The sequence below is a fragment of the Phaethon aethereus genome, assembly GCF_964289735.1.
Source record: "Phaethon aethereus genome assembly, chromosome: Z".
In the NCBI taxonomy this organism is placed as follows: domain Eukaryota; kingdom Metazoa; phylum Chordata; class Aves; order Phaethontiformes; family Phaethontidae; genus Phaethon; species Phaethon aethereus.
Window position 1 is genome coordinate 5,315,297 of NC_138577.1, and position 27,623 is coordinate 5,342,919.

Below are 27,623 nucleotides of genomic sequence, written 5' to 3' on the forward strand. Positions count from 1 at the left end.
GCAGATTCTGTGTAGTGCTGATGGAAAGGTATTACCAGCTCTGCAGGAACCACAGCTACGGACAACTCAAATAGTATTTTTCAGTAATTCAGCTCAGGGGCACTGCTATGCACAAGCCCATTCTTTCCCACAATGACAACTTCACTTCCAAAAGACATCTTATTAAACATGATGAGGCCTCAGGCTACTAGTATTTCATCCAACTTACTTCATTAGGAGACAGCCTCTAAACCCCCCTTATCTTACATTGTATGTCCAACCACAAGCACATGGAATTAGTAGACAACTTCCTGACCTACTCTTTACCAACCTTTTTGCCTAAAATTTTTCTTTTGCCAGATTACTTAGGACTGTCTCTCTAGCAGGAGTTGGCATTCCCAGAGAGCAAGAACCGGGAGAGGGAGGTGAGGAGAAAGCCACAGTACAAGAGAACAGTACTGTCTTAACCTTACTGGGCTGTCATGTTAAGATGCTTCTTTTTACTTCAGAGAGTTTGACAATACTGTTGGAGCATTCAGCACCAACCTCACACTGGAAATGCATCACGGAATATCATGGAAATGTAACATTCCCAATGAAAAACAAATTACTGAAATGGTAATAACTGCATCATCACACAGACAACTGGTATTATAAAGTCTGGCTCTTACTTACTCCCAGCTCTGCTACTGTGAGTCACTTGGTCTCTACCCATTTTGGATGAATGAAATCTGCCTTCTCTAAAATAAGTCTTGAAAGACTAACGACCAAGAATGTGAAACAAGACATTACAGCAGAAATGCAGTAAGAACAACACTTATCCAATCATGGTCAGGCTCTGCCTGCTCCTGTCCAGGAAACTTTGAAGCATCAAAGCACAAGAGTACTGCACAGGACACTGCTGAAATCTCACTATAAAATCAAAGCCATGATCCAAATACACTGAAACAAAAATGCTAGCTTGAGAGAGTCTTAAATACTTGCATTTAATTAAAAAGTGACCACCTGTTCTGGTTATGATTAAAAAGCTGTCAGATGAAGTCCTAACAGCTTTCAAATTGTCTTCTTGGAGACCCAGTATCACAGGGCATGATACGGCTGAAGCCTGTATACTATTCTGCTACTTAAAGCAACTTCTGATCATTCAAGAGACAGACTACATGGTCAAACTGACAGAAAACCCTAAATGCCTTCTTAAATAAAAAGCACTATTAGGTTGGATCACTCCGAATCCAAAGCTGACTCACCACATGACCACGGGCAAGTTACTTGACCTCCCTTGTGCATTCAATAATGCATCTGCAACGGTGTAACGGCAACACCTCAGTGACGGAGCCACATCTCATTTTCAGTCCTGAATGAGTAATCAATGGGTGCCTGAACTGCAGAAAGTCAGTAATATCTGTGGAGAAATTACTCTACTGTACAGGCTCTATTCATGCTGATCATACATGTGAAAAAGGAACACTAACAAGTGGGAACAGGCAACCACAAATTTAAAATTCTAACCCTTAGCAGTAACACTGAGTAAGTGACAAGGTATCAGTCACTCCAGTCTAGCTCAGAGATGTACTCTGTCATAATAAAGCAACTGCAGAGGCTAATATTTACACTGTATGCACATTTTCATTCAGTCTCTTTCATCCAGTTTTCTTTTTGCTCAGAATTGCACATTTGTAGAAGCTACATTCTAGACCTCAAGTCACAGACTTAGAACTGCATTATGCATTAAAAACCTGGAACAAAGATGCGACAGCAAGACAACACAAATCACCACGAAAATCATACTAAGTTCCCTGCAATAACATTTACTGCCAGATTCTGTTGTCATAACAGTTCAGCTGCCCCTGAGTTACAGTGCTAAAGTTAAAGGCACGAGTGTCGGTTCTCTGCTGTACTTCAATTCACGTACCGGGAAACCGAGACAAAAGTGGTTTCCTTGCCACATAAGCCTCAGGTTATCTTGGAGCTTTAACTGCGCAGCAACGTGCACTGTACCACACCACTTTATCCCACAGCTCTTTCCCACTGCTGCTTCGTTTTTGGTTCCCCATTGCAACTTATAACGTTCAAGACAGCAGATTTTTTTCAAGTTTTGGTACTTCTTTTCTAAAGCGCTTGTTCTGAGGTGCGAGTTATATGCTTGCAACTATGGTAATTAAATCTTTCACTCTGATCTGGTAAATGTGTTATTAAATCTGCTGCTCAGTTTCTGTCAATGTTTACAGTTTTGTAAGTCATTTAGTCAACTGCAGAGAAAAACCACAGAAGCTGAGATTGACCACAGACCTAATTCTGTCAAATCAACACATTAACTTTGAAATGTTATAGAAAATGCAATACAGATTGCTTAAAACAATTTACTCATATGAAAAGTTCCCAAAGCTTTAACGGATCTAGTGGTGATATTTTGGTCAGAGGGTAACCAGACAGTTGCAAATGCTTGGTCCCGCGGCTGCTTTCACGGTGTGGTACGTAGCAACTCCCATCTCATTAAGAGACAAACGTTTAAGTGAGATGCTGATATACAGGTGGGTCAAAGATATGGATGTATCCTTGGTGGAGCAGGGAGTTGATGTGATAATATACAAGAGATAGCGAAGAAGGCATACAAAAATTGAGGCAAGGCAAAGAAGTCATCATTTTAAAGGTAAATACGCAGCAAGGAGATGGGGGCATCAGGACAACCAAGGCAATTACTTCTTGTTGCTCTGATCAAGTTACACCAACTTATCTCCCTGATGCTTAGTGTTCAGAGCCCCTCATGATTCTCTATATTTACTCTTTGTTCATCCAATCTTACCTTACCTCATTAATCCCCACCTCCTCCAGGCTGTCAGCTGCCAGCATGGTCTGCCCATTTGTCAAACGCACGCAAACATCCTTCCTACCTCTTTTTTATCAGTTAGAGCAGTGCTTGCTTTGTGTGTGTGTGCTGTGACCACTCTGTATCGACCGTTCTCAACTGCCTTGTGGTTGGCTTCAGGTTCCTTCCCTTTTCCCCTCCCTCTGCAGTACCCAGTTTAACGTATTCACTCATTTCCCAACTTGTTTGTGCATTTTAATTTCTACCAAGCAGGCAGCCTTCCTGCACTTAGCGAGCACCAGGCTGTACTGCAATACACATACAAGCATATGATGTGTAAGACCACAGTCCTTTCCTCTTCCTGATTTCTCAGGAATTTCTCATCGCACCTCTTCATGATGCCAACCAGCAATTAGGCTGAAGAGCAAACAGAAATAGTCGACACGTTATAATTAAAAATTCAAGTGTTTAAAAATGAGTCAGAACTGTTATCCTCGTACTTGCGCATAAATACCAGATGCCCAAACTCACATACTGCCTTCCATCACCCCCACTGTCCCTCCTCCTAATCCCCTAGACAAAACATCAGTGTTACTGGTACGCCAGAACCACAGAAAGTAATATTTTAACAGCTTTTAGTAGCCACATAACCACCCCCTTCTTTTGCCAGCACCAGACTCCTTTAGCTCACTAGATGTGTGAAATACTCAGAAAACGACGCCTAAAAATGACTGCTGTTGGACTGCCGGGTTCTCTGTACTTCAGCTCACTGCTTTTGTACCGTACATGTGTATGGGGTGGATGTTTGGGTTTAGCAAACTCATGACAAGCAACTTGCTGTTCTCCTTAGAGCTTGTTACCAACCTATTTGCTCCACAAAGGCAATATTTCCCTCCTCCAGGGCAACAGGGGATAAGCTGCACTGTTGTGACTGCCTGACTTTCAGCTCTTGTATTACAGAAACAGCAATTACAGGTATTAACTAGGGCAGGAGAACCACAAGATGAAGACCTCAAAAGAGCACCATACCCAGTTTCCACCTCAAGGTCAAACATTAAGTTTTTTAATAGACTCAAGCAATGTAAGATACTTTAAGAGAAACGTTTTAAATTTAACATCTGTTTGCTGTTCTAAGGGGAGAGCTATTACTGGTTGTACTTAAAATTTTAGCCTGAAAACTGGAAATAGACTTGCACTTGTCAAGTATAAGACCAAATAATAGTTTCAGTTATAGGCAAGTACCAGAGAAGACTTAAAGCCAAATAAAGTATTTTAGGGGAGTGGAATTAAGGGAAATTTTACATTTTCAGAGAGATGCTCAAGGGTTCAAAGATTTAATACTCATTCATTTTTAAAAGCTAGAATTACTTGCCAGCAAAAAAACCCAATACAAACAGGATTGACTTATGCCATAGCATCTCTACACAGAAGTTTTTTCAGCCTTTGAAATGCTGTTAGGTACTTTGTACTGGTTTAAAGTCTGTAACTAGCTACAACCAAGACCTTGTTTAACTAAGTTATTGCAGTTATGGTTTTACTAAGGTACCTACAAACTTTAATGCAAGTGGCCTTATTCCACTGTGAACAAACTGAGACATAAATACAATTACATGCTACTTAACAAAGGTGAAGTTCTCCTTAACAGCTGCACAATGTCAACATAAAAAAAAAAACACAAAAAAACCAACAAACCCCAAGTCTTTCAAAAAGTGGCCTTTTAATAAGTAGTTGTCCAATAACCTCAATGCAAAGAAAGTTATAATAGTGGAATTGAGGAAATAGGTAAAATATTACAAGTCTGCTCAGACTGCCTTTTCCCTATTTAAAAAGAACAGGTAGCACACTTAAATATTACAATTCTTCTCAAAGCCACATCTGCAACCCGTTAGACATCAAGGGGAACTCAGGCTAGATAAGCAACGAACAACTTGAACTTTTTTTTCCACATAAAATATATATTCCCACATCACCCAAGGTAAACAAAACAGCAAAAAAACCTAGAGAAGCGTAAAACCGGAGCAGTTACACGCCTTGTTTTTCAAAAGGTTTTTCTCCCAACAGCTAATACGATCCCACAACGCATTACCGAAGTCCTAGGAAACACAAAGTGGCCAGAAGTTGCTTCTGGGAGCTGTGGCAAGGCTTTCATCCGCTGACGCCGGGCAAGTTTAAGACAAAAAAGCAGCGGCCAGGCTGGACTCCTGCCTTCCAGGCAGCGCCTCGGCCCGTGATGGAGGTCACCCCCTACCCAGGCGCTCAGCTCCAAAAGCCACCCACGGGGCACCCACCTTTTCCCGAGATGCCTCGGCAGGGGCGGAGGACGCCCAGCGAGGGAAGGGCCGTCGCCCCCCGGCCCTGGTGGGACCAGGCCCCCGAGGAGCCGCGGGCCGTGTCCCGCCCGCTCCCGCCGGCCCCGGGGGAAGGCGGCGAGGCCGGTACTCGCTTCTCCGCGGGGCCCCGCCGCCTCCCGCCCGCGCGCAGCGGGGCTAACGGCAACGCTTCCGCCGCCCGGCGCGGCGCCGGCGACGCGGCCCGGCCCGGCCGCAGCGAGCGGCGGGCGAGCCCCGGCCGCGCCGGCCCCACTCACCTGGACGACGCAGGGCCCCTCCTGGCCTCCCCCCGGGGGGCAGCAGCTGGGGCATGGGCGGCCGGGAGGAGCCGGGTCTCAGCCGCGCCGCCGCCCCCCCGACGCCAGAGAGAATGTCACCGGAGGCCGCGGGGCTCCGCTGCGCGGCGTCACTTCCTCCCTCCGCCACCGCCGGAGCAGCCGAGCGCCGCGCAGAGCGGCCGCTGCCCGCCGCGTCCGCCAGCGCCCCCCAGCGGCGCAGAGCGGCGCCGGGGGCGGTGCCGGCGGACTCCACCCTCTCCGTCTCCCGCCCTGAGGGGAGCGGCGAGCGGGCTGTCACACGCACCCCTCCCCACCCCACCCCGGGTGTCGCGCCCCCCTCACACCCGCCGGGTGTGGCCCCCGTGACACGCACACGCCCCCTCCCCTCCCGCAACCCGTGGGAGAGCCCCCCCTGAGCTCCCCCGGCCCAGTGGGGCCCCTGCGCGGCGTCGCCTGAGGGGACGCGCGCGGCCTCGGCCGGGCTGCGGCACGCGGAGGTGCGGGTGCCCGCGGCGGCGGGGCGGTGGCGGCGCGCGGGGCTGCGACCGCGTGAGGGGCACGGCGGCGGGCGGCCGCCGCCGGAGATGGTCGCGCCAGCGGGCCCCGCCGGCCGCCCGCCGCGGAGGAAGGCCGGTAAGGCAGCCAGGAGGGAGACCTGCCCGCGGGTCATGGCACGCCGCTGAATTTGGTTTCCCAGCGGCGAAACAGACGCGTGCGACCCACGCACGGCGGCTGGAGCTGACTCGGCAGAGGAGGCGGCAGAAGGAAATGAGAAGAAAGAAACATTTTCCCCCGGCGCAGGGGCCGAGCGACGAGGAGGGCCGAGCTCGGGGGAGACGCAGGCAAAGGCGTCAGGGAGCCCGGCACCGCAAACGCCTCGCACCAGCCTCTCGGCCAGCGCCCGTTCTCCCTCCAGCGCTGGTCCTGGTGATCCTGCTGTCGCCGAGATCTCAGGCCTGGGGGCTGGGTGGGGAGGCCTGGGGTGCAACCAGGGCGACGTTCTAATGCACACATCAAACATCCTTCTGACGTTTCTCAATCGGAGTACTTAGCTTTGCAGCCCTAGGGTGTGTGTGCTGCGCAACTTACGTTGCAGGTAGCGCTCCGCAGTCATTTCAGTGTAGTCCCTAAATCCTGATCAGGGCCTACAAACGCCTGGGGAATTCGAGTGCTAAACATGCATCGTACAGCAGAGGCACCCTTGGAGGATCCCGCTCCGCTACAGCCACTGCTCGTGGCACAGAATCAGTTGTAGCGTTGGTAGTATGGAAATGTGTGTATGCATCTACCTCAACCCCCCCCCAAAATCACATACATGGACTTGGAAAACAAAGGCAGACATCACATACTACCTCGGAAAAATTTATCACATTGAGGAGAAATAAGAGAGAGATTCAGGTAGAAGTAGAGCTACGTATTCAGGAATTCATCATTCTCTTTTAAAACAGTACTTTGCAAGCTATTTCTCACCAAACCTGTAACAAAAGTTCCTTTGCAAGAGCACCAGCCCCGTTGGTGCATGCAATATTGGGGGTGTCAGCGTAAGAGGGAACAAGCAGGGCGCTAATGAAATCCGTACTTAAGAAAAGATAAAACCTGCCCTGGGGGGGGGCTGCTGGGGGCTCTAATCCAGAGTCTGCACTGATTTCCTACGCGGCTCCAGCCGTGCCCCGCCATCAACTAAAAACAACCTCCACAACCCACCAGGCTACTTCTGGAAAAATAATCCAGAGTCTGTATTTAAAGGGAAGGATGTGCTTTGGAGGAATGGCTCCTGAAAGACACCCGGAGGACGGCACGTTGTTGTACGGGCGTTAGGATATGGCAGCGAGGAACAGGCAGTGCAGCTTTGGATGGCGTACAGAAAAGCATAACGACACAGGCGAGGGCGGTGAGCATCTGCCTCGCATTTGCAAGAAGAGTGATAAATGGAAAGGAGCTCAAAGAGCCACGACTGAAGGAATTGGCAGCCTGGAGGCATCGCGAAACGAAAAAAGAAATTCTGACTGTCATAGGTACAAGGAAATTAGTAAACTAAGCAGGGAGACATTAGTGATCTGTAAATATTTGAATGAAGTAAGTGGCATGAAGGGAGAGGACTGGTGATACATTAATGATTGTGATGGGGTGAAATTAAGGAAGGGCATGTTTAAGCTGAGAATGGAAAGCTTTTGAATGGAGAACCGTGGGCTGGAAAATTGTCTCCCTAAGGGAAGTGGTGAAAGCTTTATTGCCTGAGATTTTAAATGCCAGATTAGGAGAAATACCAGGGGACTCATTCTGAATTTTCAGGGAGATGGGCAGAAAGATTAAGAAGGGAGAAGGAAAGGCAAGAGGTGGTGCTGGCTCCAGGAATTTAGGGAGTACAGCTCAGTGCCACCTTTGGCTGTTTTATCACTCTTTGACCACCTCTGCCGAGAGAGTGAAATGATTTCAGCATTAGTTACCTCCACGAGGAAGCGATAAGAGCTCCTCCACCACGAAGAAATGCGGTTGAGAAATGGAGGTCTCGGTGGGACATCTCTAGAAAGGATCACCAGGGAAGGGAGCAGCAGAGGCTCCTTCAGCTGCCGAAGGGCCCGGCGGTGCAGCCCCACACTTGAGCTTCAAGGGGACGGTCACCACCACCACCGCCACCTCTCCTCTGCCTCACTTGCGCTTCCCCAAAGACAATGGGAGGAAATTAGCTCAGCACCGGAGCAGATGGCAGGAGTGACCCCGAGCCATGCTCTCGTGTCAAAGTAAAAGCATTTTGGCTCGTAAGGGTTTCCGGGCCAGATTCCCTCACCCAGCTCTTTGCAGGGGTAGCGGAGCTCCTCCATCCCTGCTCCCATCTCGCAACCAGACCCAAGCCAAAAGTTTCCCTCCAGCTCCAGACTGGGAGAATGACTTTTCAAGAGCTCATCCTCATGCGTCCCATGGTGGTATCCGTATGCACATGACTAAGCATCCTCTGCAGCAGGAATATATAGAAACTTCACCTTCCAAGTAACATTTAAACAACGCCCATTTTCCAAGCTGAGCGGCAGGCTGCCAAGCATCTGAAATCACAAATGAGCCACTGAAACCCGGCCAAGCCGTCCCCTCGCTGCGCTCCCACTCCTTCACAAAGTCACCCAGGCTCCTGCGCAGCCACCAGCGGTGGCCGAACAGGGACCACAGGAGAGGCACCCGGGACACCACGTGGTTCACCCACTCCTGAGCTACAGCCCACGTCTCCTTAGGAAGGAAGAGGTACAAAAATCTTTCCTTGCTGCTGTGTTTTACCAGCCAATATTGGCTAATTAAGCAGCTGTGCTGCTTAATTAGCATTAAAGGCATCTTTAGTAAGGGGCTAGAGGGAGCATTTATTAGATTAGGTCGTAGTTTTGGAGTTGTTACTTGGGTTTTTTAATCAGAGATTACGTGGTTCAGGAAGGATGGTGTAATGCTGAATGACTTCACGGCAGATGGAGGCAGCGCTGTATCCTGCCACGTAGGTGGCACCCAGCAAAGAGAGAAGGAACCACAAGTTTTACTTTAAACACACACTTATTGGTAAAGTCTCTGCTTACTCGCTTGTGGATTATTTTTTTTTTGCAGAAGAAATATTTCTGAATTGGAGAAGCAGAAATGCTTCCAGCCTGGCACTGATTTTTTTTAATGAAGTGCGTGTATAAGAAAACAAAAAATGTTTCTAAAGCCACTTGAAGTTACTAACGGCAACTGCATACTCGGAGACAAAGCAAAGGATTTCCTGCAGCATGCAAGGCCACATGGACCAGGATTACTATTGTTTCACTGCTGACCCTGTCATTTAAAAATTCAAAGACTAGCTCAGAAATACATAATCTTTCCCAGACCTGTAAGACCTATTCAGTACTAGATGTAATTAAAAAAATCTTAAGTACATTTACAATTTGACACACCACACTTTTAGCTTATGATTACCCAAAACAGAATTGAGTATCAGAATAATATTTGGAGTGTTTTACTGAAGACAGTACAACATGTAGCCAATTTGCTTTTAAAATAAATATTGAAACTATTTTAATATTTTTAAATTGTATTTAATTACAAAGTCCCATATTAATATTCTCTGTCTCCTAAAGTATATGAATGGAAAAAATTTGAATACATTCAGGCAAAGGAAGATTAAAAAGCAACCACAATGAAATGTTTGCAACAAATAGAGTATTTCTACGGTACTAGCCAAAATATATAGTCAAAAAGAGATTCCATCCTCATCTTTTGATTCATGCATTTTGAGTAAATGTATGGATATTTCAGCTCAGTAGCCTTAAATTTGCTTCACGTATTTCTCTAGCATTTTATTTTTATTATTCTGGTTTTAATACCTAAATGTTTTCTTTTAAATAAATCCCTATTCCCCTAGCTAATTTGGGGATTAATTTGTTGGGGGTTTTTTTCCCCTAAAGCAATTATTTTGCATATTGGCCGGATAAGAACAGTATGTCACTTTGTGGTAAAACTTATCCAAGTTTACAGTTGAGGTTAGCAGGTGGTTTTCATGTCTAGTGCATAATTTTAATTCCTTTTTTTTTTCCCCGGGTAGAATTTGTATCCTTACGTTTTCCAGGAGGAGGAATTGAAAGCATGGTGATAAAGCACGCACATCTTTTGCACTTAGTCTGTAAAACCAAGGGATCCGCAGCTCAGCCTGGCTCCAGCTTCAGCCCCGCGGGGTCCCACACTTAGGCAGCTGCCCCAGAGCTGCGGGAGCCCCACACAGAGCTCCCAGCGAGCACAACTGCTCTCATCTTGCAGGTGTTAATTAGACTGGTGTCTCCAAAAATCAGGCTGGGAGTTCACAGCAGAGCAGCTGATGTAATCTGAAGTGAAGCTGAAGCCGCGGAGGCCTCTCCAGGCATTCGTGTCATTCTCAGTTGGGTGATTATTTCATAATATACAACAGCCGAGGGGTCCAGCGGGCAGCCTCCCTCCAGGCTGCTGCACAGCTCCTCGCCACCCGCTGTGACCTCCGTGGAAACGCTCAACAGCTACCAGGGCAGAGGGTAAAGCCCAAAATCAAACATTTTCTCAGCCGAGCACTCGGGCTGGCATGCTTTTGTCTCTGCAGGACCTCTGTGAGGTGTTCCTGTCCCCTGGCATCCCATCCCCGCCGCTGGAAAAGCTGGACCGCCCCAGAACACCAACAGCGAGGACGGACATCTCTGCTTGCCCTGCAAGGCGCTCTGTCTATGCAAACGCACAACCAAAGAGCTGAGAAATCTTACTGGCAGTCCACCAGCTGCATAAATCTCATTTATTTGACTTTCATCATTTCCATCAAAAGCCGAACTGTTGGACCTGACAACTGGCCGCTGATTTATGTTGCGTAGGCTGCAGATGGCTCAGCTGTGGCCCACAGCTCGAATGCAGCTGCTGGGTGTTTTTTTTCTCCTTGTGTTTCCAATGTAAGGAAGCAACACGTGGCTACCTTTGGACAGCTCTTGAGTCTGGCCCTGCCGCTGTCTCTATTCGGGCTCTTTGTCAACGAATGGGACACAGCACATGCTGTGAAATAGCAGCAGCCGGGGAGCGGTGCAGCTGCCCTGTGAGCGCAGGGGGAGAACACCCCCCAGATTTCACAGCTGGTGCAGTATTATGTGATGAAGTGGTGCTAAGGGGGTGCCACAGGCCCAGGAAATCCTTCCAAGCCTTGAGTCATGGTTACACATGTGTGATAAAAAACCTTCTAATGTTAGCTGAGTGAGTCTTGAGGCTCTCATTGAAAAGGAGGGCTGGTAGCATCCTCAAGCCCTCATCTAATCCATCTTCCTACCCCAAAGCATGATAAATGCTCCCTTGCATTATAAATGCTTAAGCAAAGCATTTCTGATCTGCTCTTAAAAGCCTCCAGTGATTAAGATTCCTTAATCTTCAGGCCATGACCTCCAGTGCCTTACAATGGCTTTCTTGTTAAATCATTCTCAGATGTCTACCCAGCTATTTTCTGATGCTTTCAAGACTAGGACTTCTTTCCCCTTCCACAAGAAGAAAGATCAGATTATGCTCTTGCTCTTTCCAGGTTCAAAGACTACTCCCTTGCCTTCTTTCAGTGTTTTGGGGTTTTTTTTTGTAAGCAGCCGCTGTACCTGTCATCCCTGCGCTACCATGCCTGCTCTAGATTTCACATCATTTACCTCTGAGGTAATTTCCCCTAAGCCAGTTTAGCCCACATGTACAAAAGATGGCTTTTCCACTCGCTCTTGCCACCTTGATTTCTAGTTCAGAGTCAAACATAAAAGAGTCATGAAACTAAGGCAACTAGCCCCTTCCTAACTTCTTGATTTAAAAACCTGAAATTAAACAGCAACTCCCTCCGGCATATGGAAGACGAGGCAGAAGATTGCCATGAGCTTGGTGCTCTGAACATCCTTCAGTTCCTCTCCGTTAAGGTGAAAGAAACGAGGTGAGGAAGGCACTTCACTGCCACCCATGTCATTCTGAGCTTGCAGCTTCTTAGAAGTCAGAGCTACACCCTAAGCATAATCAGATACAGATCTCATGATCCTGTTGCTTCAAGGGAGGACGTGAAGCAATAGAAAGAATCTCTCTTCCTGCAGGTCAGTGAAATCAATTTGTGCATTAAAGTAACAGCTCCTGGGGACAGGCACACCATGCTAAATCATTATCATAATCTTTTGCAACTCTAATTGCAAATAGATGTAGCTACAGATTGTCCCCGAGAACATCACTGCTCTTTGGACATTGCCCGGTACAAATGGGCCTTAGGCCATGTTTGAAGTCCTTAGATGCTGCCGCTATTTCTAGGTTTTGATTTTTCCCCAGCCACAGGAGCTTTTCAGATTTTTTACTTTAGTACAAAGCAACTTTAGAAAGCTGGGGTGTTTAAGGCTGGTGTGGTGGTGGCATGGAAATAAGGGGAGCGCTCTGGTGACCCTTTTTGGAAGGTGACCTTTGAGGTAGAATTGGAAGGGACAATCTAGCTTCAAAATGATCACATCCCACAGTAGTTCTGCAAAAATGCTCATGTATTTTCAGACCTAGAAAGCTCTTGCTATAAAGTCTTTTTTTGTTTTCAAAGCCAACACTTCATTATCCATAAAGCTATTTTTCTACTTTCATTTGTTTAGTGCTATTTGTAACATAGGGAGAAACAAAAAGTAGTCCATAGTAGGCTAGTATCTCTCAAAGCCTTGAGAACACAGGCAAACCTTACAGGTTAGTGCCATGGGTTTCCATTTTCTCAGATGACAAAAAAATGACAGAACCTTAGGAGGTTGATGCAGCTACATCTCATCTCAGCTCTTAACCTGTGTCAGCAGCATAGTTTGCTAGTGAAGCCAGTGCTATGATCCATGTTCATCAGAGCTCAGCTTGTTTCCATGAAGGTAGACAGCCATTATACACACAAGAAACCCCCCTTTGTGGGCTCAGATGTTACACACTTGGTAGTACACTGGATCTTAGCCAAAAGGCTGAGAAGCAATGGGATGACTCGCACAACTGGAGTGCTGCAATGGGTGGCTATAAACTCTTCGGAAGGAACAGGCGAGGAAGGAGAGGCAGTGGGGTACCCCTGTATGTTAGGGAGTGTGTTGATTGTCTAGAGCTTGATGATGGTGACAATGGGATTGAGTGTTTATGGGTAAGAATCAGGGGTAAGGCCAACAAGACAAATATCATGGTGGGAGTCTGTTATAGACTGTTATAGACCATTACAGCGGAGAGGAAACAGTCTAGGAGGTTCCTGGATTGTGTGGAAGGTAACGTCCTGACACAGCTGGTGAGTGAGCCAACTAGGGAAGGCTGGACCTGTTGTTTGTGAACAGGAAGGGACTTGTGGGTGATGCGGTGCTTGGAGGCCATCTTGGCATAGCAATCACAAAATTATAAGAGTTTTCAATGCCTGGAGAAGTAAGGAGGGGGGTCAGCAAAACTGCCACCTTGGACTTTTGTAGGTCAGACTTTGGCCTGTTTAGGAGTCTGGTTGAGTTCCTTGGGAGGCAGTTGTGAAGGGCAAAGGAGTCCAGGAAGGCTGGACGTTCTTCAAGAAGGAAATCTTCAGGCTGCAGGAGCAGGCCGTCCCCATGTGCCAAAAAACAAGCCAGCAAGGAGGAAGACTGGCCTGGCTGAACAGAGAGCTTTGGCTGGAACTCTGGAAAACAAAGAGAGTTTATGACCTTTAGAAGAAGGGGCAGGCAGCTCGGGAGGACTGCAAGGATGCTGTGAGGTTACGCAGGGAGAAAGTTGCAGATAACTCAGAGCCATCCAAGTATGCAAAGCCACTAGGGAACAGACAGAAGATTGTCTTACTCATCCTTACTTAGAGAGAAAATTAGAAGGGCCAGAGCCCAACTAGAACTTAATCTGGCTACTGCTGTAAAAAAACAGTAAAAAATGTTTCTATAAATACCTTAGCAACGAAAGGAGGGCTAGGGAGAATCTCCATCCTTTACTGGATGTGGGGGGAAACATAGTGACAAAGGCTGAGGGAAAGGCTGAGGTACTTAATGCCTTCTTTGCCTCAGTCTTTGACTGACCAGTTGTTCTCTGGGTACCCCGGTCCCTGAGCTGGAAGACAGGGAGCAGAATGAAGCCCCCATAATCCCAGGCGAAATGGTTAGCGACCTGCTGCACCACTTGGACACACACAAGTCTATGGGGCTGGATGGGATCCACCCAAGGGTACTGAGGGAGCTGGTGGACATGGTCACCAAGCCGCTCAGCAGTCCTGGCTAACCGGGGAGGTCCCAGCTGACTGGAGGTGAGCAAATGTGACTCCCATCTACAAGAAGGGCTGGAAGGAGGATCCGAGGAACTACAGGTCTGTCAGTCTGACCTTGGTGCCAGGGAAGGTTATGGAGCAGATCATCCTTACTGCCATCACATGGCACATACAGGACAACCAGGTGATCAGACCCAGTCAGTATGGTTTATGAAAGGCAGGTTCTGCTTGACCTACCTGATCTCCTTCTATGACAAGGTGACCCACTTAGTGGATGAGGGAAAGGCTGCAGGTGTTGTTTACCAGGACTTTGACACCATTTCGCACAGCATTCTCCTGGAGAAACTTGGCTACTCATGGCTTGGATGGGTCTACTCTTCACTGGGTAAAAAACTGGCTGGATGGCTGAGCCCAAAGACTTGTGGTGAATGTGGTTAAATCCAGTCAGTGGCTGGAAAGTGAAAGGAAGTTGTAGTGAGGTGGGTGGTCATCTCTTCTCCCAAGTAACAAGTGCTACAACAAGAGGAAATGGCCTCAAATTGTGCCAGGGGAGGTTTAGATTGGATATTAGGAAAAATTTCTTCACCGAGAGGGTTGTCAACTGCTGGAATAGGCTGCCCAGGGAGTGGTTGAGTCACCATCCCTGAAGGTATTCGAGAGACATGTAGACATTAGTACCTAGGGCATGGTTTGGTGGTGGACTTGGCAGTGCTCAGTTCATAGTTGGAATCAATGATCTTAAGGGTTTTTTCCAATGTAAATGATTCTATGGTTTTACGCTGCACAATCCAGCAGGGGAAAAGCACAATCCAGAGCCCAGACAGGGAAAAGAAGAAAACCAGACTCCTTGATCAGTTGAATTCCAACTAAATCCCGGCAGGGACACGTCCTGGTGAAGGTGTCATCTGGAGGCCAGTGACGGGTGTGTATCACATATGGAAAAAGAACTGATAAAGAAAACAGTAAGTTTGGGGGTTGATTTATGAAAAACAGATCATGTTTACAAATGCAAGGCTCCATGAACCCCTAAAAATGAGTATGCTTGCTGAAAGGTCACATGTGTGTCATCCAACAGCAAGAAGAGTAAAGGCAGAAAGTTGCAGAAGTACAGTAAGAAGTCCAAAATGTTTTATTAGTGCAGATAAATAGACAATAGAAGGGAAATCTTCTTCCATGCAGGCCACTTCAAGAGAAATGGAGTTTGCTGGGCTCTGGCATCTCAAGAGTCAGCATGTCAATCTGCTTTGAAAATTCTTCCTCCAAGGCGTTCTAGCAGGAGAAAAAAAACCAAGAGGACTCAGTGGCTGTGAAACAATTTTCTTATATTGTTAGACAAACATATCTACGATGATCAAATCCTGGGATATTATTAGCACTGATTAACCCAGTATTGAATTGGAAGATCTGACCAGATCTTCAACCCCAAATTGAACACAGCAGTAGTCTCCAGAGAAACCTCCAAATGAAGGGCTAAACAAGCTCAGTTGCCTTTATTCTCTGCCCCAATGTGGTATTAGACACCTCCAAGCCGAAGAGGTACACTCCAGATGTGAGTTTTCTGACCTGATAAAAGCCTCAAGCTGGTGAGACGAGCTTGTATTTCTGAATCAAAACCAAGTGGCTTACCAACCTGAGCAGTCCCATCTGAAAATGTACAAAATACTCTCAAACAGCTGCAATTTTTGATCATAGCTTTAAGACTTATCACCAAATACCTTGTGTATTATCTACAAGCGAGCAGACAGTAGCCCAGAGAAATAGACAGGTTTATGCTCAAATGTCTCCCAGCTCACTCAGGAAAGCTACATGTGAACTTCCCAAACAGCATTTATATGAATGTTTCCCAACAATATACCTGCAGATTACACAAGCATAGATGAAATGGGCATTATGTTTTACAGCAAAAGGTCCCCACTGCAGTCTATAAGGCAGCTGTTAAATAAAATACGGGCCCTAGAGCCCTCAGAGTTCAGGAGGAGCAAGGAAGGTTGCGAGACCAAGAAGCTGCAACACAGCTGAGTGAATAAAAATTCTGACAGGTGAAGCAAAGTCCAGAGGGATACAGATACCTAATCCCCACTGATACCATTATACCCAACTGCTTTTGTAGGTTAGATGATATTCCTCCAGCAGTTCCTCCTACCAATATGCACTGCTTCTGCCTTACCAGAGCAAAGTTTCCCTCTAGAGATCACTAAGACTACAATCTGAGGTAGATAAATCCACAACCAATTAAAATATACAGCTTGTTTTGGAACACCACCACTCGTTTAAATCTCTGTGAAAGATTAAAAAAACCCCTCTTACCAGTTCTCGTTTTACTTCTTCAATCTTCACTTGTGCAAGGGAAGGATTCTAATGAGAGAAAATGGCATAAAAATCAGTATTTCATCTGGAAAGACAGAGTCCCTGCATCATTGCAGGAGTCTAATGATGTGCCACAGGGGAATTTAGGGATAATAAAATCAATTTTGTGTATACCTCTCACATGCAGAAGGTACTGACATTAAAAACCTAGTAGCAGTTTGGTTTGGGCAGTCACATACTTTACAGAAGTCTGGTATGGCCTGAAGTCTTTAAAAAAAACACCCAACCAATTTTAGCATTTTTCCAAACCTACCAATTGAAGAACTGGATTTTAAACACATCTGTGCATGGATTTTTCCAAAGCACAATAAGCTTGCAAGGATAAACCTTCCTCCCTACTTCTGCCTGCACCAGGAGCGAGGCAACAGGTTTCTCTCTGTTTCCACCGAGAACAAAATGGCAGGGGGTGGAATTGGAGAACCTAATCCAATTTGAACATCCCGTTTTGCTTGAGGCAAGGAGGCAGCAGCCTCTTGGACTAAGATGGATTTAACAGAGAATCAGTCCCGCCGTCTCCCTTCATCCTTTTCTTCTAGGAGGGAGACAGCAGTAGTTGTGTGAGGGAGATGTGTTGAGAGGCAGGAACTCGATGGAGGGGCTAAGGAGATGAAGAGAGAAGTGTGGCCCAGCAGACAGATCCCTAGTTCATAATACAGGAGACGTGATTAATCGCAGAGTTTCTATGTGATTTTGGACAAGTCTCTGTTTCTCTGGACCTCTATCTCCCATTGATAAGAGCAGGAATAGATCTTTTTCACCTCTTACACAGGAAGGTCTGAGGTTAGCTCTATGAAAGGCTACAGGGTGCTCAGATGAGGGGGTAACAGGTGCCATATCAGGTAACTCAAATACAAAACTGTAAACTAGACAGTTACAATGGTACTTAATAAAACCGAAACCCATTCAGCTATTTACACTCCAGTTTTTGCTACTTCTCTGAACAACAAAGAGAAAAGTCCTTAATACTTTTCTGTGAAAGCAGTGGCAATCTTCCAAAGGAAACTAGAAATACTTGTGTTTAGTGGTCCTAAATATCACAGGTGATGATATATAGACATCACACAAAGCCAAAGCCTTCTGTTTCATGGACTAAAGCCTTGTTTACCCATGATTTTTTTAAGCCACTATAAAGTTGTTCACAAAATTACCCTTAACTAAAACAGTCTTTTGTAACAAGTGTTCTACTTTGAAAAGAGTAAAATCCTTTTTATAAAAGATGGTCCCCATAGCAGTCTGATAGTAACTCCTAGCAGAGGGACCAATAGTGACAACAGCCAAAATATAAAATGAAGAAGAGATACACAGGCTTTCAAAACTGCAATTTAGTCATCTAAATGAGAAATCTGCAATTTCGGAGAGCTAAGTACCCAGCGCCCTCAGAATAAATCAAAGAAAACTATGAAGCAGCCAGTACTCACAAGCTGGAGTACTTGTTTAGGGGACAATGCCTGCATTTGGCTATTTTTTCATAAGCATTAAAATCCTGCTCAGAGCTCCAACCTCTGCACAACGTGCTGTGTCCACCATATTGACAGTCTGATGACATGTCTAGCTAATATATTAGTAAATCTCAAAAAAAAATTGTTATACTAAGGAATTTGTATTTTCTTCCATATTTCTTTGTCTAATTTCTAGCTACTTCGCCTTGATACTGAGCGCACCCAACAAATCTGTGCATTTTGTTAGAACAAAGTTTGCCTGGTAATCATACTTAATTTCTTGCCTTTGACTAATAAATAGATAGCCTTCTGTTTAAGTAAAGTCTTCTGGTTAGACTATTAATAGACCAGTAGGACATCTACCTGTCCACTGAAACCATCACAACAATCTCCTCTACATTGTGAGGTCCATTAAAATTAATCTGATGGCAAATAAAACAGACCAGTAAAAAAAAAATTACAGGAGTTAAATCTAGGTAGGACTCCAGTTTCTTCTTCAAAGGCACAATTTCTTCCTGCAGTCCAGCCAGTTTCTGTGAAGAAAGCAAGGTGGGTTATATTCTATAGTCTTACTTGTAGAAGTGATTTATATCAGTGAAATAGATCCACAATTATCTACAGCATTTCAGAATTCACAGATGTTGGTGAGAACTGTCATGATCCTTCTTAAAACCCATGGAAACTAAAGATCTGGTATTCATTCAGTTACCAGTTAGTCAAACCCAGTTCAAATTTTGCAGAGATACAATCAATTCATTTTTCTCCATTCTGAAGACATCTTCAGATACCTTTTCTTGCAGTAGAACCACCTGATCTCACCTCCCTGAAAGGAGCAGGGATTTCAAACAAGAATCCAACAGACAGAGGACTTTCACTGTCAACCTCCCTGTAGGCCGGAGAGAGAACTGAGCCCCAAGGAAGGGGATGCATTCTCATGTCTACGGCTTCTGTGTGAAAACAGTTTTGCACATGCAGCAGCAAAAAGACTTCCTTTCCACTTGCATTGCTTTGCTTATTCTGTTAACAAGGGGGAAAAATTTCTCTTTGAGGCTGAAAATTAAGCACCTTCCACAGTCCTCAACACTTTTTAAAATAATCAACTTAAAGTAAAAACAAAAAAACCCATACTCCGAAGATAGTCATTTGTGCTGCCCAATTCACCGAGCTCTTGGCAAAGCAGATACAGAAACGTCAGGGAGTCAAACCTGCCCTTATGCTCAGGTTCTAGAAGACAATCTAGAAAATTGCCTAGGACCTTTTGTATGTAAAATTCCAACAGAAATTATTTTCTGAAGAAAGTACTCTTCTGAAACACTGTGCAATGTAAACATTGCCACCCAGTGCTGGTTCACAAGAATGACAATGTAAAAATCAGGAAGCCTATTTTCATTGTTCAACCTGACTAACATGCAGGAAAAGCTAGAAAAAGAAATGGGGAGAAAGACTAAGTTCTCATTACAGTAATAACAAATAATATTACAATGTAGTGAATGTAGACAGAACAACAAAAATACATGTGTACAAATCGTTCAGCAGAAAGCTGGAGAACCTATAGCTAGCAACTCAAGAAACGTACTTTTTCCTTTAACAAATTACCCCACTGGGCTTACAATACAACTGAAAAATGAAAATGAAAAATGAAATTTAAAGACACAAGACAAAAAAGTTCAGAATTGATTGGTTCAGAATTTGGATTTCACTTGACCTCCTCCACTTGCTCTGAAGTGTTTGAAAGCAGGTTTATTTCACACAGACTCAATAAAGTAATTGCAATATCCTGTAACAGGATATTGTTCACAGAATATCCACTCTGTTTATAACATGGATCACAAAGAGAGAATGCAGATCACAGGCTGACCATTTTCTTTCAGTGGCAGGGAATTTATTTCATGGAAATTCTCTAGTAGGCTATATTCCCAATTATTGACAAAGGCAGAAAGAGAAGAGAGGGAAAACCAAACGGCAACAAAAATAAAGATTCCCATTGTTCCCCTCAATCAGGCCAGAAGAAAAGCTTCTTCCCAAGTCCAGAATAAGCGCACATCTAACCCTGAAGAAAAGGTACTGCGTCAGCAGCCATAGATTCTTCCCAGTTTCTATGAGAGACAAACCCATCCAACATACCCTGGTTCAGAGGCATCCACCTATGGGATTTTTATTTGTGCTTCTTTTTAGCATTAATATTTGTTCCAGTAACAAAATGGCAAACTATTTTTCCTGAAACCACACAACAAACAAGCCTGGCCTGTACCACTGCAGAAACATCCATCTTGTACCAAAAGACCTACCTCAGATAGGCTCACAAGTGATTCATGTGTCAGCGACTGGTCCAAGCCCGTGGCAGCAAGCTGCTCCTACAAATAGGAAAAAGTTTGTTCACAACTGACCACAAAATATAACAGGGAGGAGAAAGATTTTACCATTCCTTGGGTTTTGATCTAAACAGGCAAACAAGAACGCAGTTTGTTAACAACAGAAGCGTTTGAACCACAACTATAGCTGGTATATGAAATCAGTTGCTACTAAAATTTATATCAAGAATAACAAGTCTTTCCAGAAAACTACTGAGAGAAGAGCACATGGCAAGGCTGGGAAGAGGCGTCATTAAGTCTAATACAATGGTTTTCATCCCATATTTGCCCAGGTATTGGACAGCATCCAAGTATTATTAAATAGAGCATTCATATGTAGGAAGGTGAAGGAGAATACAGTACAACTTCTGCCTTCTGTGTTTAATCATTCATTAATTAAAAAAAATGCCTATATTTAGAATTTTTACACACAATTTACCTCAGTGGATCAGCTGCTCGACTGGTAGCTGCCTGTATACTCTTATATGAGAGTATCTCACAATAAGCACAAGGTAGTCCAAACTAATACGAGCAAATACAGCGCTCAGTGAAAGAAGAGAAAGTGTCCTTGCATTTATCATGGGATGTCCTGAGGAGAGACCCTGAATATAGCAGGAACAACTGAAGTGTAGCAACATGCTGTCCTGTTAGCCCAAGAGTCCTCAGTCCTGGAGTTTAAGAAGCTCTTGGGATGTCTCTGTAACTACAATTTTGGGCCCAAACAACCATGACTGCCATCCCGTCACAATGTCTTGTTAGAAAATTCCTTCCATCTACCTCAGCCAGCTTGATCCTGATTTTTAAATCCTCAGATTTATCTTTAAGGAACTTCAAGTTCTGGGATCGGCTGTCAGCTTTGGCCTTTTCTACTTCCAGAAGCTCCTCTGTTTTTTTAAGATCCCTTTAAAAAAAAATACAAAAAGAAACAAACTTTCACATTCAAAGAGATACCAGTATAAAAATACTGCTTAATTATCTATGCTCAAGCTAAACCCTTTAATACAACCAACACAAGAAGGGAGAGAATGGAGAAAAACTTGCATTTCCCTGTGAGATTTCCCAGTGGAAACATCCACAGCTGTTACATCCAGAGTCCCAAAGGCCAGGGAAAATACAGGTCAAGGGGAAAGCCATCTGCATAAAAGCAAAGAGTAATAGTCTTCTGCATAATTCCCTAATTCAGTTAGGGACATGTCACGCAAGCTAAACTTAACACCAGAGAAGGGCCACAGCAAATCTGCACAAAGCAAGCAGGTCTGGTACGTTTGCTACAAGCAGCGCCACAATTTACTACTTTAAAAGACAAAAAACAGAAAATAATTAGACTGGAAGGGGGCTGTGGAGATCATCTGGGCCAATCCCCACTCAAGGCAGGGGTTGATCCTGCTTTGCTTGAGAAAGCTCTTCAGATTACATCCTCTAAGGAATGGACTTGTTACTGATTTTTTTACAATAATTTTTTTAAGTCTCCCACACACTGCTTAAAGGAAATTCTTGCCTGGGAATGGTTTTTGTTTTGCCTGGCTCCTTCACTCTGACTACAGAGCCCACGCTAAACATAGTAAGAAAATCAGGTTTGCCTTCAACCTCAGATGAAGGCAACTGGTGGAAGATGCCAGCTCGTATCTGAAAACTGCTTGTAGATCAGTTTTGGTTTATAATAATGGGTCCAATGGCACCCCAAATCTCTTTTGATTATTGAATGTGTCCATAGCACATGGCTTTTGATAGATACTTCCAAAAATTGTGAACTAGAGATGTCAAAGCCCTGAAAGTTCAGTTATCCTTATTATAAGTTATTATAACCAATGTCGCACATTACAGAGATGAGCAGTATTGCTTACATCTTTCCCTTTTCTCATGCATTACTCACTCCTCTAGCCGCTTTTCCAGCATCAGCGCTGCAGTTAGTTTTTTCCTGATGTTGGTCAATTCCAGTTCCATTTCTCTGTTTTTTGATTCTGTTGCATATAGCTCCGAAGTCATATCATTGATGGCACAGAAGAAGCTGGTGAAAAAAGATTCAGTGTGAATGCTCAGCAGTCAGCTCTTCTGAAACTCAGAATTGTTACTATTATGATTATTATTACTATTTTCTCCACACTTTCAACACATGACTCTCTTGTTTTCATATTAGGATACATCAGATAACTGCCAGCTATTTTAGAGGAGGAAAGTAAAATAAGTCACTAAGGGTATTTGCTTCCCTTAACTAACAAAGATGTCATCTGAAACAGGAAACAGCCCAGCAATCTCAGTAGGAGGAAGTGAACAAGACCTGGCACTCTAGTGAATACAACCACTGAGTCTGACATGATCAGGTGCTCTGCTTCCAGCCTGCCAAATTGCCTTTGAGGGAAACTGTATTCAGTCCCTGAACATGCACATCCCCTGACATGCCCAGAAGTATTTCAGTCCCTTCCTCTTCCTAAACAGTTCAAAGCCGCTTGCCCCTCCAGCTCAGAAGAGCAGTAAAAGCCAAACTCCTGAACATCAATACAAAAACTGGATTCCAAGGCAGATTTTGGCCCTTCCTTATTGCCAGTGCTCAGCACTCAGTGCTGTGTTATGGGTCAAAGCCAGGCTAGGAAAAGGGCCCAGGAAGAGCAGACTAACAGCTGCCATTCCTCTGTAGCTGAACTAAGGAAATGTCCTTACAATAACTGAGGCCAGGTAAGAGAAGGAAGAAAGAGGGGCTGCGAAAGATCAGTTACATTTCCCCGGTCCTTGCCTAAGCAGTATGAAACCTGCTCTAGCTTGTGCTACCTGGCATGACAGTCTGAGTGGCAACATCCTGTGGCTACTGACCACAAAAGCAGGGGCAAAAAGAAGGATTTGACTGTGGCTGAGGCACCTCTCAGGTGGAGACTTCCTTTGCCAGAATAATCAAGAGTTAGAGCTTTGTGCTCAGTTCCTGTGTCCTCCAAAGCTGCCCAAGGGGTGCAAAAGAAGCTGGACAAGTAAGATTCCTGGTGTGAAAGTCAAGTTTGAAACTGTTGAATTGAAAAACCAGAGGGAAACAGCACAGACCATCACTCCTGATGCACAGTGGGAATAATCACCTGGCAAGAGAAGTGTCCTTTGTTTCAAGTGTCATTGCGCTGTTTACCAGGACGTTGAGGTAGCTGGTGCCTTCACTGGACAGACTGGAGAGGGAAAGATCCAGGCTTTCTGTGAGAAGGCTCTGTAGGTAGTTAGCTGGAAAAAAAAAATACAACCTAAAACAGTAAATTTTTTTCTATTACTGTTGTTTTAAGACCTAGATGGGACTCTCTCTTAACACGTGTGTTAAAAATGTATTATGGTCTCCTGAACAACTCACTCGCTCCAAAAAACCCCACATTATCAAACACTCACTCTAGACAGCTCAAGCATAACTTAATCACCTCACTGTTGCTTCAGATTCCTCAAGCACTTTCCTTAACAGTGGATTAGCACCAGCTCAAACTCTTAAATCAGCTGCAGGGCTGCTTCCCTGTCTATCCAGCCAATATTTCAATGCTATGCTACTCAGCCCAGCAGGCTAGGAAGTTTTAGGAATTAATCTGCTTGTCTGTATTTACAGCTTGCTCAAGATGGCTTAAAAAATTGCTCTTGACCAACCTTATGTCACTGTAAATTTTGCTGAAAGGAAGGCTGAAAAGGAAAAGCTGTACCAGAACAAAAGCTGAATTCGATCCAGTTATATGTGTATATATATATTTTTTATATATATATATATATATATATATATGTAAAAAAACAAAATTGTTTGTAAGATTTTAACAAAGACAATCTTCAGGGACACTAAGAAAAACTAATTTTGATGGAACCGAGAAGTGGAGCTTCAAACTTACCTTCTGCTTCATATTCTGCTGCCTGCTCCTCCATGTCCTCTATCAGCAAAGAAACATCCCTGTCTCTGGCTTCATTGCATTCTACAAGCTCATACAAGATATCAACTGTCCTTGCAGTCACTTCATACTGTGGAATAGGCTGATTCCCATATATTTTCTTTAGCCATAAAGTAACCTGCCAGAGAAGGGAAAAAAAATAAAAAGAGTAAGTGGTCAAATGAAACAACAGAAAATAGCTGATAGATGTGAGAAATTTAAAGTGCTGCAACCTCTGCACTCCTGAAGAAAAACTCCTACTACATCAGTTCAAGCATGGGTGGAAGAAGGGGAGACAACTTCCTTAGTCTCTTCTTCAAACACCCTCTGTAGTTCAGAAAACCATTTCCCTTATAATCTCCCTCACTTCTCTGGACACCTGCTTATCTCCAAGGTCATAAAGTCTTATCTTTTTGTCCACATGACTTGTTTACTACAGACACACTAATGATCCAAGAGATGTTAAACAGGTATTTGGGCAGCTGGTAAAAACTGCATTAAAGCAGCATGGGATAAAACTGCCCAAACCATGATCATTGGGAACAGTCTCTATGGGCTAACTGGGGAGAAAGAGTTGTTATGATGTGCAGGCATGACCCCTGGAGAACACAGTCCCTACCTCTGAAAAGGAAGTCAGAAATGGGAGAGATATCAACACAGTGCTCGCAGGTGGTACAGAAAGATTAGATTATGACTGACAACAATTGAACACATGGAAGTTCAACACTGACGTAACAAATTCTTGTCTAACTAAGGGCTATGTAAGCAACCTCATGGAGGACTCAGCCTCATAGCTTAAGAAGGTATTTCCTTCTAGCATGTTGTTCTTTATGCTTCCACCATGCCAGCATCTCACCTACATACACTGCACGCAGCAAATATCACCATGAACTATTCTGGGGAGAAAACCATCAAGGCCTGTGAAACAAACAGCACGAATTACACGTAGATGAAAACGCTAATACTGCAAGAAAGCCAAGTTCACGAACAAAGATGAATTACATCTTTCTGCCAATCTCTCCAGTGAGAATGATTTGAAATGCAAAAACTTCAGGCACCCAAGATCTTAATAATCTAGCATCTTAAAACAACTGTGAGCTTATACTTAAAGCAAGCTCGGGCTGTTACCTAGTAGGTAGCAGAGGATGAAGTGGGTGAACAGAGACTTTACTGCTGCAAAACCCACCCCGTGACATCTTGTCTGTCCCCCAGCGCTTAAAGGGGCAAGAAAAAGAAACGGGTCTGTTTCTACTCTTAAATGGCAAACGCCCGCGCGCCAGCCGAGCGTGGCGGCAACGGCCAGGGCCCGGCAAAACCCTCAGCGCAACCGCTCGGCCTATAAGGACTGAAAGAGACGCTCACGGGAGAACGGGACAAGGGTTCTGGTAACACACGAGTACCCTGCCCGCCCCTGGGGCTGTGGAGGCACGGCACACGCCACGCCCGGCGCCCCCCACCAGGCCCTAGGCCGGGAGGAACCCCCCGGATGATGGGCAACCGGGCCCAGCCTAAGGTGGCCCCAGAAAGGAGCCACTGCCACCGCCACCCGCGGAAAACCCGCGCCGTGAGAGAAGAGCCAAGCCTCGGCCCGGCCCCACCGTTACCCGCCGAAGTTTCTCCCCCATGGCAGCCTCCGCCATCTTGAGCTTCCCGCCTCCCTCCCGACTCGCCCCGCGCGCAGCCGCCGCGCCGCGGGGCCTAATGGGACTTGTAGTTCAGCTTAGGGCGTGAGGCGGGGCCAGCCCGGCGGGGCCCAGCCCAGATTCCGAGCTTTAAATTCTTAAAACACAGAGAAAATTTAAAAAAATTAGTTCAATTCACTACCTGCAGTCAACGCTTTTACCAAAGCGGATTTAAATACTATAAATGTTTTGAAAGAACCTGCTTTTCCCCTATCAAATACTTCTAAGAAAATAGCCTTGAATCAGTACAATAATTTCAGGGGATTTAATTTTTTGATAGAATTGTTTGTTTCATGTATGTCATGAGGCAAACTACAAATAAAGGCATATAAAGCCCTTTATCAAAAATGCTTAAATCATGGTTTTAAGGGTAAAAATCAGAATTTGAACCTATAAAAGCTGTCCTTCTTGTTAGAAAATACACCATAAAAATGCATCTTCTGAGTTAAGCCCTTTAAACAGTTATCAAGGAACTTCCTTTCTTTAGCAATATAGCAAAAATGCAAATGCATGCACAGAATCATTAACGTTGGAAAAGACCTTTAGGATCATGAAGGCCAACCGTCAACCCAACACCACCATGCCCTCTAAACCATGTCCTGAAGTGCCACGTCCACAGGTTTTTTGAACACTTCCAGTGATGGTGACTCCACCACCACCCTGGGCAGCCTGTTCCAATGTTGGACCACTCTCTCAGTAAATAAATTTTTCCTAATATCCAATCTAAGCCTCCCCTGGTACAACTTGAGGCCATTTCCTCTCGTCCTATCACTGGTTACTTGGGAGAAGAGACCAACATCCCCCTCACCACAACCCCCTTTCAGGTAGTTGTAGAGAGCGATGAGGGCTCCCCTCAGCCTCCTCTTCTCCGGACTGAACAACCCCAGTTCCCTCAGCCGCTCATCATCAGACTTGTGCTCCAGGCCCCTCACCAGCTCCATTGCCCTTCTCTGGACACGCTCCAGCACCTCAATGTCCTTCTTGTAGTGAGGGGCCCAAAACTGAACACAGTATTCAAGGTGCGGCCTCACCAGTGCCGAGTACAGGGGCACGATCCCTGCCCTACTCCTGCTGGCCACACTATTGCTGATACAGGCCAGGATGCTGCTGGCCTTCTTGGCCACCTGGGCACACTGCCGGCTCATGTTCAGCCGGCTGTCAACCAGCGCCCCCAGGTAAAATCAATGTGGGTTTTTTTCAGGTAGTTTATACAGAATTTGATTACTGAAATAATCAAGTGTAAGAAACATTGCTGAAGCATCCTGTTTGGTACAACACATGCCAAAAGGGTTGAGGATTTTTCACTTCACCTTTTCAATTCCCAGAAGAGTCTGCTGGGACCTGTGCTTTACTGACTGTCAGGATTACCACGGGGACACAATCATGCTGTGATCCCCAGCAGACTAGATCTTATGTCTCATGTATGGGACTTGTTGCCAGGTGAGCTGTCCCCAGAGGGTTAGGCCTCGGTAGAGAGATCACAAGGGAAGAGACCCCTGTGCGCCATAAGCACAACTGCTGCTTGCAGTGAGGTTCTCCTCAGCTGGCGACGCTGCTATTGTGTCACTGTCACCTCTGGTGGCACCTGTGAGGCCAGCTTTCAAGTTTCACCTATTAACAGTAGGTTGGGTAAAAAAATGTAAGCTGCTCTGTAGTAACAGCAAGAAAAAGAACAACGTCCCATCCCTGTTACCCGTTTTCCGAGCACGGGTGAGATGCCCGCACTTCTCTGCCACCCCTTTCTTCTGCCACGGGACAGGGCGGCCAGAAGAGCGAGCACCCGCAACGCCCAGAAAAGAGGCAGCAACCCCCCAACCAGCCCCT

At 45.3% G+C, this 27,623-nt stretch overlaps 1 protein-coding gene across 1 annotated transcript; it reads right to left on the reverse strand.

Annotated features, from left to right (window-relative positions):
* Positions 1-15,273: 15,273 nt before the first annotated feature.
* Positions 15,274-25,757, reverse strand: LOC309415991 (HAUS augmin-like complex subunit 1; the record flags this gene model as incomplete). The annotated part of the gene is made up of 9 exons (XM_082013729.1): positions 15,274-15,357; positions 16,396-16,443; positions 18,356-18,427; positions 20,183-20,248; positions 21,023-21,146; positions 22,119-22,253; positions 23,308-23,443; positions 24,082-24,256; positions 25,722-25,757. 9 exons carry the CDS (start codon positions 25,755-25,757, stop codon positions 15,274-15,276), a joined length of 876 nt encoding a protein of 291 aa, XP_081869855.1.
* Between the last annotated feature and the right edge of the window lie 1,866 nt (positions 25,758-27,623).